The sequence below is a fragment of the Zootoca vivipara genome, chromosome 4 (genome assembly GCF_965207765.1).
Source record: "Zootoca vivipara chromosome 4, rZooViv2.hap1.1, whole genome shotgun sequence".
Classification (NCBI taxonomy): Eukaryota; Metazoa; Chordata; class Lepidosauria; order Squamata; family Lacertidae; genus Zootoca; species Zootoca vivipara.
This window is the reverse complement of record NC_142587.1, coordinates 96,655,826-96,673,903: the sequence shown is the minus strand read 5'-3', so window position 1 is coordinate 96,673,903 and position 18,078 is coordinate 96,655,826. Positions and strand designations below refer to the sequence as shown.

General features: G+C 49.5%; 1 protein-coding gene across 2 annotated transcripts in view; it reads left to right on the top strand.

Annotated features, from left to right (window-relative positions):
* The window catches only part of GDPD5 (glycerophosphodiester phosphodiesterase domain containing 5), a 177,351-nt gene that overhangs the window by 58,105 nt on the left and 101,168 nt on the right, over positions 1-18,078 (top strand). For both annotated transcript variants that reach the window (XM_060273932.2, XM_088668462.1), the window contains one exon: positions 8,920-9,098. In XM_060273932.2, coding sequence (XP_060129915.2) covers positions 8,982-9,098 — 117 coding nt within the window. In that variant the 5' untranslated portion in view covers positions 8,920-8,981. The remainder of the gene's footprint in view (positions 1-8,919; positions 9,099-18,078) is intronic.

The window sequence follows — 18,078 nt, the reverse complement described above, 5'->3', positions numbered from 1 at the left end:
CTGGGCAGCCGCTTGCCGCCCCCGGTCTCTGAGCTGCCCCCTCCCCGCCCCAAAGAGAGGTGCCTCCTCACACTGCCCCACAGGGCACTGGGAATTGCCGTCCATTCCCAAAAACGAGCTGGCAGGCTGGCTGGCTGGGCTTCCTTTCCCCGCTTGCTTGCTTACTCCAAAGCCGACACCAGCACCCCCTGGCCAGCCGCAGAGGCACCACTCGCCTATGGAGCTTGTAGCCAGGGCTGCTGCAACAAACAGCTGTGCAAGCCTTTGGGAGGCAGAGATGCGAGAGGGCATCAGAGGAGGGAGAGAAGGAGAGAGGGATGGAGGCCACTGCTGCCCGCAGCACCCCATACCATCATTCAAGTGGTCCATCATTCAACGGCACACTTGTTGAAAACCAACTCCCTAAAGCAGGCACCCCCAAACTTCGGCCCTCCAGATGTTTTGGACTACAATTCCCATCTTCCCCGACCACTGGTCCTGCTAGCTAGGGATCAAGGGAGTTGTAGGCCAAGACATCTGAGGCCCGCAGTTTGGGGGTGCCTGCCCTAAAGGATCAGGCAAAGGCTCATTTGGGACTCACAGCTGACCATGGAGGCACAGATCAATACTGTCTCCAGGGCAGTTGTCTACCAGCTCCATCTGGTACGCAGGCTGAGACCCTCCCTGCCCGCAGACTTTCTTGCCAGAGTGGTGCATGCTCTGGTTATCTCCCGCTCGGACCAAAGCAATACGCTCTGCGTGGGGCTACCTTTGAAGGTGACCTGGAAACGGCAGCTAATCCAGAATGCGGCAGCTAGACTGGTGACTGGAAGCTGCTTCTGGGTCTATATAACACTGGTCCTGAAAGACCTACCATACATTGGCTCCCAGTACGTTTCCGAGTACTGAAGGCTGACCATAAAGAAGGCTGATCGCCGAAGAATTGACGCTTTTGAATTATGGTGCTGGTGGAGACTCTTGAGAGTCCCATGGACTGCAAGAAGATCAAACCTATCCATTCTGAAGGAAATCAGCCCTGAGTGCTCACTGGAAGGACAGATCGTGAAGCTGAGGCTCCAATACTTTGGCCACCTCATGAGAAGAGAAGAATCCTTGGGAAAGACCCTGATGTTGGGAAAGATTGAGGGCACTAGGAGAAGGGGACGACAGAGGACGAGATGGTTGGACAGTGTTCTCGAAGCTACGAACATGAGTTTGACCAAACTGCGGGAGGCAGTGCAAGACAGGAGTGCCTGGCGTGCTATGGTCCATGGGGTCACGAAGAGTCGGACACGACTAAACGACTAAACAACAACAACAACGTTTCCGAGCACAATTCAAAGTGTTGGTGTTGACCTTGAATGCCCTAAGCGAGGGGTCCCCAAACTAAGGCCCGGGGGCTGGATGCGGCTCAATCGCCTTCTAAATCTGGCCTGCGGACGGTCTGGGAATCAGCATGTTTTACATGAGTAGAATGTGTCCTCTCTGGGTTATTTGTGGGGCATAGGAATTCGTTCATATATTTTTTTTCAAAATATAGTCCGGCCCACCACAAGTTCTGAGGGGCAGTGGACCGGCCCCCTGCTGAAAAAGTTTGCTGGCCCCTGAACGGCCTTGGCCTTAGGAGGGTCAGAGCACCCCCCCACACACCTTCCATGCTGGAATAAGAGACATTTAAGAGGAACAACCCCATTATCTTGATGACAACTTTTATTATCCTTATCATTGATTACCTGTGGACGAATGGTCAACCAAGGTGGAGCCTTGTATCAAAAGAGTGAGACTTGCGGACTTCCTGTGCATAATGTGGAGGTGAAATTTTTGGGGGGGTGGCGGAGGGAAGCTGATGGGGAAATGGGGTGTCGTCAGGTGGCAACTGTTTTCATTTATTCATTTGCACTGTGGAAAAGCTCCGCTTCTCTCCGGCTGTTTTGATTCATTTTCACCCAAATGGTAGAAACCTGGCTCTTGACCAAGATGCTCATCAGCAGAACTTGTACTGCCTGCTAGGGCAGTGGATGTGAAAACATTTCCTCGCTTCCTAATAGTGAGGTGCAAATTTGTGGTCGGCTAGTAAAGGAACCACCAAAAAGCAACAAAATTGGTTTTTTGGAACTCGTGTCCTGCCTGGCGTTTGCATGTTTGGTGATATTAGCACCTTGCCTGTTTAGCATTACAGTAGTTGTGTTACGGAAATGACATTTTTTTTTGGGGGGGAAGCATCTTTAAAGTTATTACAATGTTACAAATATTATGCCTGAATGTATCCTTTTGACTTGCCAGCTCAGGGGAGATCCCTAGCTTTGTAAATTTGTAGAAAATCCTTACTTTAACCGACTCTCAGGGCCGTCTTAAGTATATTTGGCGCCGTGGTGCGACGGATCCCTCTGGCGCCCCGCCCCGCCCCGCCCCATTTTCCACCGTGGCGGGCGGGTGGAGCTGCGCGGCGGGCGGGCACAGCTGCGTGGCACCCACTAGGCTGTAGAGCCAGCCCTGCCGACTCTCCTCATTCCAACGCCATTATAACCCTTAAAGAAAGGTGAATTTGGGCTCCACCTCCCTCCATGAACCAAGAAGCAGGAAGTCACGTAGGCATCAGAAACAGGGCATCCCGCCGTAATTCCCCAAGCGTGAGAGCACATACCGGTACATGGCACCCCACCCCAGGGAGTGACCAGAGGGGCAACAATTGACATCCGCAGAGGTAGATGAGCAAGTCAGGTGTTCTGAAAGCCCATCTCCAGACAAGTCCTGAGGACAAGGATAGGTAAATAGTTTTATTGTTCTTTTGGTGATGGGTACTTAAGAAGTTGGGACGCGGGTGGCACTGTGGTCTAAATCACCGAGCCTCTTGGGTTTGCCTATTGGAAGGTCAGCGGTTCAAATCCTCACAATGGGTCGAGCTCCCATTGCTCTGTCCCAGCTCCTGCTAACCTAGCAGCTTGAAAGCATGCCAGGGCAAGTAGATGAATAGGCACCACTGCGGCAGGAAGGTAAATGGCATTTCCATGCGCTCTGGTTTCCGTCACGGTGTCCTGTTGCGCTGGAAGGGGTTTAGTCATGCTGGCCACATGACCCGGAAAGCTGTCTGTGGACAAACGCCGGCTTCCTTGGCCTGAAAGCGAGATGAGTGCCGCAACCCCAATGTCACCTTTGACTGGACTTAACCGTCCAGGGAGGGACCCAGGTGGCGCTGTGGGTTAAACCACAGAGCCTAGGGCTTGCAGGTCAGAAGGTCGGCGGTTCGAATCCCTGTGACGGGGTGAGCTCCCATTGCTTGGCTCCAGCTCCTGCCAACCTAGCAGTTCGAAAGCACGTCAAAGTGCAAGTAGATAAATAGGTACCGCTACAGCGGGAAGGTAAATGGCATTTCCATGTGCTGCCAGAAGCGGCTTTGTCATGCTGGCCACATGAGCTGGAAGCTGGAAGCTGTATGCCGGCTCTCTCGGCCAATAATGCAAGATGAGCGCACAACCCCAGAGTCGGTCACGACTGGACCTAATGGCCAGGGGTCCCTTTACCTTTACCTTTAACCGTCCAGTTGTCCTTTACTTAAGAGGTGTTGGGAAAGGTGTCTGATCAAGTGACCTAATGTTGAACTTGTGTAACCCTTGAATACCCCCATTTGTGACATGCTAGTGATGTAGTGATGCTGCTCAAAGTGTATTCTGGGGGAAAGAGGGAAGTTCTAAAAGAGGATGTCACCCCATGCTCGGGGTTCTTACTCCTGCTTGGACTACTGCAATGCTCTCTACGTGGGGCTGCCTTTGAAGGTGACCCGGAAACTTCAACTAATCCAGAATGCAGCTGCTAGACTGGGAACTGGGAGCGGCTGACGAGACCATATAACACCGGACCTGAAAGACCTACATTGGCTCCCAGTACGTTTCTGGGCACAATTCAAAGTGTTGGTGCTGACCTTTCAAGCTCTAAACGGCCTCATCCCAGTATACCTGAAGGAATGTATCATTCAGCCCGGACACTGAGGTCCAGCGCTGAGGGCCTTCTGGCGGTGTGAGAAGCAAAGCTACAGGGAACTAGGCAGAGGGCCTTCTCGGTAGTGGCCTTCTCCCTGTGGAACGCCCTCCCATCAGAGGTCAGAGATATAAACAACTACCTGACATTTAGAAAACACCTGAAGGCAGCCCTGTTTGGGCAAGTTTTTAATGTGTGACATGTCAATGTATTTTAATCTTTGTTGGAAGCAGCCCAGAGTGGCTGGGGAAACCCAGCCGGAAGGGCGGGGTACAAATAAATTATTATTATTACTATTATTATTATCCTGTGGGGGCCTGTTGCGCAACGATAAAGATCTCAGTCTACTGACTGCTGTTTTGCTCCTATATTTGGCTGGAACTTCCTTCCTTTCTGACCGAATAGATCCGTGGGCTCTGCCCCCATGAGCTGGGCTGTTGAGTAGCCTCTCACCCTAGAATTGTCCTTATCAGTTGCGAGATACGTGGAGGTCAGAGATTCCTTTGATGGGAAATGTTAGGAATCGCTCCTGAGTTCCAGCAGCTTTCTGCAGCTTGGTCACACCGTGGTGTGACTCTGGCTGCATACATATTGAACGTCCATAAATAGGGAGTTGCCTCTGCTTGTAAATGGTATAGAAGTTGTTATGGCATGAAAGCTGCATATTAATAGAAAGTGAAGCGGCTACAGGCCAAACTGCCCCCCCCCGGAAAAGGATTTCTGCCATGGAGATGAACTCTGTGTGATGCTTCTCCGTTTGACATTGTCACTGGTTTCGGGCTGAAATAATAACATTGATGGCGTAGAACCCAGCCTGCTGCAGGATTCAGGATGCATAAAACGAAGTTATTTGTGCAGTGCAGTTAAAGTATGGAACTCCCTGCCAAAGGAGGCAGCCACAGGAGACTTGGGTGGCTTTTAAAAGAGGATTAGACAAATTAATGGGGGGGGAGAGAGGGCTACAGATGGCTAATAGTCCTGATGGCTATGTTCTGCCTCCTCCGAAGATGGAGAATCATATAATTGTCGAGTTGAAAGGGACCACGTGGGTCATCTAGTCCAACCCCCAGCAATGCGGGAATCTTTTTGCCCTAGGTGGGGCTTGAAGCTATTATCCTGAGATGAGGAGCCTCAGGTTCTACTGACTTGAGTCATCCACCATGGCAGCAATGCTTCTGAATCCCAGTTTCAGAGGGGAGAGTCGCTCTTGTGTTCGAATCCTGCTTGTGGGTTTCCTGCTGGTCAGCTGCTGTAGGAACAGGATGCTGGACTAGATGGGCCAATTGGCCTGATCCAGCAGGCTTTTCTTGTGTTCTCATGTTCTCCTTGAGAACAGAAAAATTAGCAATTATTATGAGCAAGCGTTTGTATTAGCACTTGGCAAACCGATTTCATGATCTCCCGCGAGATGATCCTGCGTGTCATCGGAAAGCAATCGCTGATAGGTGGCGCAGGACTTCTTTCCTCTCCCCCCATCTCTCTCTTTTTCTTTTCTTTTCTTTTGACCGGTGCACCTTGCAAAAATGTGAATAATTGATTCCCCCTTGTCCTGCTTCCTGTTTTATTTCTGTACGCGTAACACTAGCCAGCAGAGGCTTGAATCATTCATAGGCTGCGACTCCCCTGTGGCAGAGCTGCGGGGGCCAGAGGGGAATCAGTCCCTCGCAGGGCAGAGCCTGGGGGCTGGTTTTTCAAAGACAGGACGGGGAACCCACTGGGACAGGTGCTCGGGGGAAGGAAAAAACAACACCCCACAGTTCCCGTGGGGGAAGCCCAGAGAGTGGAAATGTTATTCTCGGCCCAGTTCCTGTTTGCTTAGGATGTTGGCTGGATGGCGGAAGTGCCAAGATTCTGCTGCTTTGCATCGTGGGAGTCTGTTACCTGTCGGCACGAGGCAGGTGGGTGATGGAGTTTGAAAGGGCAACCAGGCAGATGAAGAGGTTAAAATCTCTCTCTCTCTCTCAGCCCCTGATCTGTGACACCCCCACCCCCGCCTTCATTCTTCGTTTATCTCATTCCCCACCCCGCCCAATCTGCCCTTTCATTTGATTTTCCCAGTTCCGTAATACAGAATAATCATATATTATACATCCGGTTAATTGAATCATACCGACTTAACATCCACCGTTACTCCTTCATTTCGTTTGTACTGATTCCAATGCAATGAAAAGTGGTTACAATTCCCCGCCCTAAAAGACTCCTCTAATGGCCCCTTCTCCCCCATAATTGCTTATATCTTGTTTTATTTATAATGATTACATCCTAAATTTTCCATTCCCTGTTTACTTCAAAAATGAAGAAGTGCCTTCCTTAAAACTGTCTGGCTTGGGTTTTGTGGTTGGGTAGGGAGAGTCTGTGATGTGAGATGAGATGAGATGTTCTGTGGTCGAATTCCTTTCCGGATGAAATCTGGTTGTATCCACCACACTTGCGATGTTCAGAAGCACTTTGAATATTTTTCTATTCATCCAGAACTTTGAGGTGTGCTTGAGAGTCCTTCCCGACTCGGCTGCTGCTGCTACTGCTTTGTACACAAGTTTTAAGACGGCTTGATGGCCGCCGAGACCACATAACACCGGTCCTGAAAGACCTACATTGGCTCCCAGTACGTTTCCGAGCACAATTCAAAGTGTTGGTGCTGACCTTTAAAGCCCTAAACGGCCTCGGTCCGGTATACCTGAAGGAGCATCTCCACCCCCATCGTTCTGCCCGGACACTGAGATCTAGCGCCGAGGGCCTTCTGGTGGTTCCCTCGCTACGAGAAGCCAAGTTACAGGGAACCAGGCAGAGGACCTTCTCGGTAGTGGCACCCACCCTGTGGAACGCCCTCCCACCAGAGGTCAAAGAGAACAACAACTACCAGACCTTTAGAAGGCATCTCAAGGCAGCCCTGTTTAGGGAAGCTTTTAATGTTTGACGGATTTTTGTACTGTATTTTAATATTTTGTTGGAAGCTGCCCAGAGTGGCTGGGGGAACCCGGCCAGATGGGCGGGGTATAAATAATAATTAAAAATTATTATTATTATTATTATTATTATTATTATTATTATTATTATTATTATTAGGTCAATTTTTTAATTCTTACTTTCATTACAGTGGTACCTTGGTTCTCAAATGCCTTGGTACTCAAACAACTTGGAGCCCAAACACTGCAAACCTGGAAGTAAGTACTGTACGGTATTCCGGTTTGCAACTTTTTTTCGGAAGCCGAACGTGCTCCGTTTTGAGTGCCACACTTCGGTTTTGAGTGTTACGCTGAGGTCTGTCTGTTTTTGCTATTTATTTTGTGTTTTTGTGGCTCTCTTTTCTGTGTGACTGTGTGGGACCCAGTTCAGCTACTGATGATTGTGTGACTGCAGTACATTATTTATTGCTTTCGTTTTATGGATCAGTGGTCTCGTTAGAGAGTAAAATTCATGTTAAATTGCTGTTTTAGGGGTTGTTTTTAAAAGTCTGGGACAGATTAATCCATTTTGCATTATTTTCTATGGGAAAGCGCGCCTTGGTTTTGGAACGCTTTGGTTTTGGAACGGACTTCCGGAACGGATTAAGTTTGAGAACCAAGGTACCACTGTGTTATGATGATACTGTGATGATATTAGCTACCCTGTACTACACGAGGAGGAGTGGAGGGATTTAAAACCCATGAATGAATGAATGAATGAATGAGATTACGACTAAACACAAGGAAGAACTTTCTGTGAGTAAAGAGCTGTTTGACAGTGGTACGGACTCCCTTGGGAGGTGGTGGACTCTCCTTCCTTGGAGGTTTTTAAGCAGAGGTTGGGTGGCCATCTGTCATGGATGCTTTGGTTGAGATTCCTGCATTGCAGGGGTCAGACTTGATGACTCTTGGGGGTCCCTTACAACTCTAAAAGGTAAAGGGCCCCCTGACCATCAGGTCCAGTCGTGTCCGACTCTGGGGTTGCGGCACTCATCTCGCTCTATAGGCCAAGGGAGCCGGCGTTTGTCTGCAGACAGCTTCCGGGTCATGTGGCCAGCATGACAAAGCTGCTTCTGGCGAACCAGAGCAGCGCATGGAAACGCCATTTACCTTCCCACCAGAGCGGTCCCTATTTATCTACTTGTACTTTGATGTGCTTTCGAACTGCTAGGTGGGCAGGAGCAGGGACCGAGCAACTGGAGCTCACCCCGTTGCAGGGATTCGAACCACCGACCTTCTGATCAGCAAGCCCTAGACTCTGTGGATTAACCCACAGCGCCACCTGGGTCCCAGACTTGATGACTCTTGGGGGTCCCTTACAACTCTACGATTCTATAATTCAACATTGGCAAGGCGGTTGTGAGGTCTCAAATCCTGTTTTGCTCATTCTGCATTTAGAACGTATTTTGGATGCTGTGCAGTTCCTCAAATCAGGCTTTGATTTCCAAGCCGATCTGGGTTCCCTCTTCCTTCTCTTTACCTGGCCACCCCAGTTTAATGAGAATGTTGGCAAACTGGAAGGTGTGCAGAGGAGGGCGACCAAGATGGCCAAGGGTCTGGAAACCAAGCCTGATGAGGAACAGTCGAAGGAGCTGTGTATGTTTAGCCTGGGAAAGAGGAGACTGGGAGGGAACATGACAGCTGCCTTCAAATATCTCAAGGGATGCCCCATGGACGAGAGAACAGGCTTTGTTTTCTACTGCTCTGGCGGGGAAATTCAAATCAATTGGTTCTATGATTCAAATGACAAGAAAGGAGATTCGCACTAAAAGTTTGGAAGACCTTTCTGATGGCAGTGTTTGGCAGTGGAACGAACTCCCTCGGAAGGGAGTGGACCCTCCTTCCTTGGAGGGTTTTGAAGCAGAATTTGCAAGGTCGCCTGCCAGGGAATCTCGAGCTGAGATTCCTGCGTTGCAAGGGGGGTTGGACTAGATGACCGCAGGGGTCCCTTCCAACTCTGTGATTCTCTGTGATCATGTTGCTTCTTCTTCTTCTGACTGCCCGCTCTCTTTTCTTGTAGGGCATTTCCCAAGGCCTGATGGGTTTCTGGTAGCCTGCTGGTGACGAGCCGGGAAGGAGAGCATGGTTAAACACCAGCCGCTACAGTACTACGAGCCACAGTTGTGTTTGTCATGTCTGACGGGGATTTACGGTTGCCGTTGGAAACGATACCAGCGGTCACATGATGACACCACGAAGGTGAGTCGCTGGAATTGATTCTGTATTTGTTGGCAGGCTGCCACCGTTTTGAAATCTTGCAAAATCTTGTCTGTGTGAGTGTGTAAGCTGCCTCGAATGTGAGAATCTGAGAATGTGATTCATCCGTGAAGATTAAGAAACGTGGACCCATAAGGTCTGACCACTGTTGGCTGTGAAGCGAATTACTTGTGGAACTGTGTGTGAATGCCGCAGGCTCTTCACTCCTTGTCATTTTTGCTCGCAGAACTACAGGCAGATTTAGCTGATTATAGCATTTATACTCAGTTCTTCAGCAGAAAGGATTAGGCTTCCCAGAGCTGCTTACTAATGGAAGTGGTGAGACAGTCCTTGGGCTTCTGGAATCTAAAAGGCGTGGCACAAAAGGAAATGGGGTCTGGAGGGAGGAGGAAAAAAGAAAACATAGGTGCTGTTCCGTACTTACAGAGTTCTTGTAATGGCTGGTTGGACCGGAAAGATTTCAAGGAGACGGGGAGCCAACACTTGCTGGTTTTCAAGCAGTCATGATGACGAGATCCAGCAGTCTCCTTCCTCTTCCTTCCCCTGTAACCTGATGGAACTTGGCTTAGACCACAAACTTGACATGAGTCAGCAGTGTGATGCAGCAGCTAAAAAAGCCAATGCAATTCTGGGCTGCATCAATAGGAGTATAGCATCTAGATCAAGGGAAGTAATAGTACCACTGTATTCCGCTCTGGTCAGACCTCACCTGGAGTACTGTGTCCAGTTCTGGGCACCACAGTTCAAGAAGGATACTGACAAGCTGGAACGTGTCCAGAAGAGGGCAACCAAAATGGTCAAAGGCCTGGAAATGATGCCTTATGAGGAACGACTTGGGGAGCTGGGTATGTTTAGCTTGGAGAAGAGAAGGTTAAGGGGTGATATGATAGCCATGTTTAAATATATAAAAGGATGTCATATAGAGGAGGGAGAAAGGTTGTTTTCTGCTGCTCCAGAGAAGCAGGCACGGAGCAATGGATTCAAACTACAAGAAAGAAGATTCCACCTCAACATTAGGAAGAACTTCCTGACAGTAAGAGCTGTTCGGCAGTGGAATTTGCTACCAAGGAGTGTGGTGGAGTCTCCTTCTTTGGAGGTCTTTAAGCGGAGGCTTGACAGGCATATGTCAAGAATGCTTTGATGGTGTTTCCTGCTCGGCAGGGGGTTGGACTGGATGGCCCTTGTGGTCTCTTCCAACTCTATGATTCTGTGATTTATCACTGTATCTTAATATCCCTTGTAGATAGATAGTGAAATATACTCGGAGTCCTGTAGTGATTTCATGCTCTTTATTGCAGCATGTAAAACAGTGAATGAAACTTTCCCCAAAACGTCTGCTAATGAGGCAGGCCCCACAAATAACCCAGAGATGCATTTTAAACAAAAGGACACATTCTACTCATGTGAAAACACGCTGATTCCTGGACTGTCCGCGGGCCGGATTTAGAAGGCGTTTGGGCCGGATCTGGCCCCCGGGCCTTAATTTGCCCACCCATGTGGTAGATCTTAATTCTAATTGCCGCAGCTAAATTTTTTGCCATGTGTTGCTGTCACCTGGTAATCTTGGTCTGCAAGAAGGAAGGATCCTGTAGCAGTGGATAACTGAAGGATATCCCTTGTAACATCTGAGGAGAATAGATTTTGTTGTGCTTTTAAGGGCAATGATACTGTGTTTCTCATATTTTAAGTCATCCCCCAAAAATAAGCCATGACAGGATTTCAAAGGGTTGGCGAAAAATAAGACATACCCCGAAAATAAGCACTATCGCAAAGCCCCGACCGAGCGAGAGGCGAAGCCGCGGGACGCAGCAGGAGCCTCGGTGTCCCCTGTGTGAAGCCCTGGGACCCGGCTGGAGCGTCAGCGCGCGCGCGCTAACCCCCGGGACCTGGCTGGACGCAGAACTGGAGCCGCCGCAGCTTGCAGAAGCCGCTGCGAAGCCCTGGGACCCGGCTGGAGCTTCAGCGCGCGCGCGCTAACCCCCGGGACCCGGCTAGACGCACAGCTGAAGCCGCGGTAGCTTGCAGGAGCCGTGGCAAAGCCCTGGGACCTGGCTGGAGCTTTTGCGTGCGTGCGCGCTAACCCCTGGGACCCGGCTGCGAGCCTCAAAGGCGCGTGCTAACCCCCGGGACCCGGCTGGACGCGTACCTCAGGAGCCGCGGCAAAGCCCTGGGACCCGGCTGGAGCCTCGGCGCACTGTGCTTCAAGCCCTCTGACTGCAACTGAAGCCGTGCGAAGCTCCGACCCAGCAAGAGGTGCAGCTCTTCAAAGCCTGTTCTGTAAGTGCACTGAACTCTTGTTGGGCTAAAAACATTGAGCTTGCACGGTATGCATGCAATGCAGGAAAAGTTTGTGAAAAGCATGCTTTTATCATGCTTGTTTGGGCTCTGTTCTGCTGCTTTTGATCTCAGAAACCTTTCACTTTATGCATGTTTAATGCAAGCTTTAATTGCATGCAATTGCTCCCCCTCAGTGTGCTTTTGCTTGGTGCAAAAGTACAATATTTACCGGTATAACTGAATAAATGTAGTTTGCTTTACCATACTTTATTAAAAAATAAGACATCCCTTGAAAATAAGCCATGGTGGTTTTTTTGAGGAAAAAATTAATATAAGACGTGTCTTATAATATGAGAAACACGGTAGCCACAGAGCCCTTGCCTGACAAGCAAGAGGATTATGGTCTCCTGTTTCTCCCGACAGCCGTTTACAAGCGATCTTGTCTTCCTTGTCTTTCAAAATCCAATTAATATTTCAAGGTATCAGCAAGTAAAAGGCCCAGCCAGCAGTTTTTTGTTTTGTTTGCAGCACGAAGCTGTTGATTGATGGCACACCTAACTGAGTGCGCACGTGCGAGATCTGCATTATAGCACCCAGCACGTTAAATTCTTGGTTATGGGGTCCACAGACCCTTTCAAACCCTTTTCCTTAAGCAGGATCCTCCTTTGCGAACCTGGGAATGGTTACACGAGAGCGGAGGCTGCTAATAGATGCTGCCATTTTGAAGGGCTGACGCTTGGAATCCTCAAGTCTTGCTTTAAAACCAAAGCAGTCCTAAATTCTGAATCCTCTCCTGCTTCGCTGCTCTTTTGGACTTCTCAAAATCCTCTGTCGTCAGTAGGCTCTGGTTCATGAAAACCTATGTCGTAATAAAATTTATAACTGTTTCAAGAAAGAAGATTCCACCTAAACATTAGGAAGAACTTCCTGACAGTAAGAGCTGTTCGACAGTGAAATTTGCTGCCAAGAAGTGTGGTGGAGTCTCCTTCTTTGGAGGTCTTTAAGCAGAGGCTTGACAGGCATATGTCAAGAATGCTTTGATGGTGTTTCCTGCTTGGCAGGGGGTTGGACTGGTTGGCCCTTGTGGTCTCTTCCAACTCTATGATTCTATGATTCTAAGACCCTTTGTTGTATTTGCTGCAGCGGGCAAATATGTCTAGAGACCTCTGCAAAGTCCTCAAAACATCTGTTTGCTCACCTCCAGCTACAAGCCCCTATTGCACCGGTGTTGTGTAGCGGTTAAGTCACTGGTTCTCAAACTTTTTTCTCTGGGCCATGCTTTTGGAATAGGAATTACAAAATACCACACATAGAACACAACTACTTTATAACAGGGTCCTGGGATATCCAGAAAGTATAAAAAAGCATCCCCAAACTGCGGCCCTCCAGATGTTTTGGCCTACAACTCCCATGATCCCTAGCTAACAGGACCAGTGGTTGGGGAAGATGGGAATTGTAGTCCAAAACATCTGGAGGGCCGAAGTCTGGGGGTGCCTGGTATAAAATAAGGCAGCTATGTAAAAACAGGAGTCCTTTCCAAAATATAATGATAAATAAGCCTCTTTGAGTTTGTAATTAAGGTACATGTGGAATGAGAGGTGTGAGCTTGCTTTTGCCGGGTGACCTCATTTATATTAAGTCTTAATTTGAGACACATTCTCCTATCCTCATTGACACAGAGAAGCCTTTCACTTTTCCGATCGTTCATATTGGCCAGAGTTGAAAACCACTTTTCGCAGCAGTACAGCGGTACCTTGGTTCTCAAACGCCTTGGTACTCAAACAACTTGGAACCCAAACACTGCAAACCTGGAAGGAAGTGTTCCAGTTTGCGAACTTTTTTCAGAAGCCGAACGTGCTCCGTTTTGAGTGTTACGCTTCTGATTTGAGTGCCACTCAAAATTTTCAGTGATGATTTTCAGTGTTACGCTGAGGTCTGTCCGTTTTTGCTATTTACAGTGGTACCTCGACTTAGGAAGGCCATCCGTTCCACGGCGCTCTTCGTAAGTCGAAACCTTCGGGTGTCGAAGCGTCCATTTTGCGCATGAACAAAGTGCGATTTTGCGCTTCTGCGCATGCGCAGACAGCGCGCGTGACGAAAATACTTCCGGGTTTGCCGACCGTAAGTCGAAACCTTCGGAAGTCGAGGTACCACTATTTTGCGTTTTCTTTTTCGTCGCTCTTTGCAACTGCGTGGAACCCAGTTCAGCTACTGAATGATTGATTGTGTGACTGCAGTACATTGTTTACGGCTTTCATTTATGGTCTCGTTAGATAGCAAAATTCATGTCAAATTCCTGTTTTAGGGGTTGTTTTTTAAAAGTCTGGAACGGATTGATCCATTTTGCACAACTTTCTACGGGGAAGCGCGCCTTGGTTTTAGGACGCTTTGGTTTTGGAACGGACGTCCGGAGCGGACTAAGTCTGAGAACCAAGGCGCCACTGTATTGCCGAGGAAAACTGTAGAATAGCCAATGCATTTGAAGAGAGGCATGGATATGCCTCAAGTTTCCAGTGCTCTTAAATCAGGTCCCCAAACTACGGCCCGCGGGCCAGATGCAGCCCAATTGGCCCCCCAATCCGGCCTGCGACGGCCCCCGCTGCCGCTGCTCGCTCTTACGGCGGGCAGCGTGGCGGCGCACATCCAGATCGGAAAAAAGCGCCGAAAATTGTGCGCATGCGTATGGGCCTCTCCCGATCCAGAAGAGGCCATTTCTGGTGCACTTCCGGGTCGGGGGGAGGCCCCTACGCATGCGCACAAATGATTTTCGGCGATTTCCCCGACCTGGAAGCGTGCCACTGCGCCAGTAAGTGTGTGCGCGCATGCGCACGGGCGTGCACTCCCCCGCCCTCCGGCCCGCTGCGTGTGCACTCCCCTACCCTCCGGCTCGCCGGGCACCGGCCCAAAGCTGGGTAAGTCTGGGGACCCCTGTCCTAAATGCTTCGTTTTGGAGCATGCAATCACTGAAAAGCTCTCTTTTCGTGCCGATGGGGTGGCCCTACAACCCTGGGGGCTGGGACCATGCTGCAGAAATAGTGACAGGTCTCTGAGACCCCAGGTCACGACACCTGAGCTAAGCAGGCTGACGATTGGCCCTCCCTGGTCCTGCTCCTGGGAGAAGCTGTCTTGGCACAGCGCTCAAACACCTTTTGCCAGCCTGCAAGGCAGCCGCTGTGTGCTAATGCTGTATGGGTCTCTTGTGTGTAGCGGCAGTGTGCTTGTGCTGGCATGGGAAGGGAACTTTTTTCAAAGCTGTTGCTGTGTGAAAATGGTAATGGCTTGGCACCTACTTGACAACTCGCTTCCCTGCTGCATAATTTTTAGTTCTGCTTGCCTGGCTATATCGGCCGCTTGCGACCAAGTGGAAATGCCCGGACGCCGGGTTGTTTGCCTGACGTCTCCGCCATCTGGAGGTGCGAGCCTGGGCTGTTTTCACATGCCAGCCAAACACATCCCGCAGAATTCCGTTATATTTTATCAAAACGAATTTCAGGAACCCAAAAGCTGTACGGTGGTACCTTGGTTCTCAAACACCTTGGTACACAAAAAAACCTGGAACCCAAACGCTGCAAACCTGGAAGTAAGTGTTTGCGAACTTTTCTCGGAAGCCGAACATGCTCCATTTTCGTTACAGGTAGGTAGCCGTGTTTGTCTGATGCAGTCAAAACAAAATTAAAAAATCCTTCCAGTAGCACCTTAGAGACCAACTAAGTTTGTCATAGGTATGAGCTTTCGTGTGCATGCACACTTCTTCAGATACACTGAAACAGAAGTCACCAGACCCTTATGTATAGTCAGAGGGTGGGGAGGGGTATTACTAAGAAGGGTGGTGGGAATGGGTGATGGGCTGATAAGAGTGGTAAACCTGTTGATAACTGTTAATGACTGCAATTGGTCTTGCAGAAAAAAGCAAGGGGTGAGGTGCTAAGGAAAGCTTGATCATGTATAATGAGAGAAGAATCCAGTGTCCTTATTCAGACCAGGCCTCTCCATGGTTTTAAGCTTGGTAATGAGTTCCAATTCAGCAACTTCTCTTTCCAGTCTGTTCCTGAATTTTTTCTGTAATAAAACAGCTACTTTGAGATCTTGTATAGAATGTCCTGGGAGATTGAAGTGTTCTCCTACTGGTTTCTCTGTCTTGTGGTTCCTGATGTCAGATTTATGTCCATTTATCCTTTGGCGTAAGGTTTGGCCTGTTTGTCCAATATAGAGAGCTGAAGGGCACTGTTGGCATTTGATGGCATACACAATGTTAGAAGATGAGCAATTAAATAGTCCCGAGATGGTATGTTGGATGTTGTTGGGACCAGTAATGGTGTTGTCCAGGTGTATGTGGCAGCAAAGTTGGCATCTGGGTTTATTGCAGGCTCTGGTACCTGTGTCCATGTTAAGTCTGGTGGTTGTATTATTGTGGGTGAGGAGTTGTTTAAGATTAGGTGTTACGCTTCCGATTTGAGTGCCACACTCCCTGTTTGAGTGTTACGCTGAAGTCTGTCTGTTCTTGCTATTTATTTTGCGTTTTTGCTTTTGTGGCTCTTTTTTGTAACTGTGTAGGAACCCAGTTCAGCTACTAATTGATTGATTGTGTGACTGCAGTGTATTGCTTTCATTTTATGGATCAATGATCTCATTAGAAAGCAAAATTCATGTTAAACCGATGTTTTAGGGGTTGTTTTTTAAAGTCTGGAAGGGATCAATCCATTCTGCAATACTTTCTATGGGACAGCGTGCCTTGGTTTTGGTACGCTTTGATTTCGGAACAGACTTCCGGAACGGATTAAGTTTGAGAACCAAGGTACCACCGAGTTGGGAAATACCGCTTTTGAGACATCTGGCCCAGAAATGGCAACTAGGCGTTCCGTTTTGGCGACTGTAACCCTGGTTCAAGGAGCCATTTGGCACCCAGATTATATATATGAATTTCTAACCCTGGCTTCTGCCACACTGTCGCTCTAGTCTGGTGCTCCTCCACAGACGCTTGCAACTCCCAGAAGCCCTAGCCAATAATGCACTTTATCACATAGCCTGGGGCTCATTTCTCTGGTCTTGCTCATGTTTCCTTCAGGCTGGAAGCAGAGGGTGCTGTCGTCTCGCCCGGCCTTTGAATTAGCGCTACACCTAACTGTAGAGGGTCTCCTCCTCTCCCCAGGACTTCAGATGGTAGTGTAGGTAGTTCCTTAGCCAGGGCCGTCTTAAGCATGCCTGGCGCCCTGGCGTGCCGGATCCCTCCGGCGCCCCCCCGCCCCATTTCCCAGCGCGGCGGGTGGGTGGGTGCCGCGCGCAGGGGGGCTGCCATGGGCACAGCTGCACTGTGCCACCCAGCCTGCCTTAGGGCCGGCCCTGGGCCAGGGGACGCTGCCCGCCCCCTGTTGCGACGCCCCTGCGTGCAGCGGAGGCAGCCCCAGGCCTGCGCCGCCTCCGGAGAGCGGCCTGAAGCCGCTGAACAGCAGAGGCGCGCATGGGGCAGCCTCAGCCGCGCCTCTCAGCGGGCGCAGCGGCGCCCCTGGTGGCCTGGTGCCGTGGCGCCCCCGCGCCACCGGGGGCGGGCCTAGAGCCGGCCCTGTCCTTAGCTTCCCATAAGAAGAAGAGTTTGGATTTGATATCCCGCTTTATCACTACCCGAAGGAGTCTCAAAGCGGCTAACATTCTCCTTTCCCTTCCTCCCCCACAACAAACACTCTGCGAGGTGAGTGGGGCTGAGAGACTTCAAAGAAGTGTGACTAGCCCAAGGTCACCCAGCAGCTGCATGTGGAGGAGCGATTACGAGTCCCCAGATTATGAGTCCACTGCTCTTAAGCACTACATCACACTGGCTCCCCATGTGGTTGGACTCCTCTCTGGCTGAAAGGCAGAGAGCGCTGCTTGAAGAATTCAGGCAATCTTCTTGGCAGTTGAGGTGCCTTTTTCCGTATCTGCCTGTCTTTGTGACATATTTTTCTTTTGAAACCTACACTCTGTTTCAAATTGTGCAGCGATAGTGTTGTAGCCTGCTGTGGATCCTCATGGGAATGCCGTGTAATATCGTAGAATCGTCGAGCTGGAAGGGACCCTGAGGGTCATCTAGTCCAACCCTCTGCAATATGCAGCTGTCCCATTTGGGGATCGAACCTGCGACCTTGGTGTTATCAGCAAAGCGCTCTAACCAGCTGAGCTATCCAGGGCCTTAAATGAGGATTGCCCCCTGTAACGGACTGGGCTGGCTTGCGATAGAACCCCAGGGTGGAAAGTGTTAAACCCAACCTCCTTGTTGAGTGACGCATTCCATTCCTGAGGGGCGGGACTGCCATGAGTTTAAAAGGAATGGGGAGGAGTTATTTCAGTTGATAGAGTTGAGAGAGGTTTTGGGAGCGGGAGCGTGTGGGTAGTAGTAGGAGATATGAGAGTGTTTTTGGAGAAGTTTATTAGAAATATATTATTCAGCCAGTGTTATCTGTAACTAAGAACATGATCAAAGAGCTTATACGCATGAAACCATTACGCATTTTACATGTCCTCTAGATTAATAAAGCTTTCTTAAATGTTACTTTGAAAACGGATGTGCCTAGTTATTCCAGTGAAGTATCCTAACTCAAGATGGTGGTGACGGTAGTGAGGAGGTTAGACTAAACCTGAGGAGCAGGAAAATAGTTTAAAACCTCAAGGTCAAGCCCAGGGAGGACAAGTGCCAGGAAGAAGGTGCCACAAA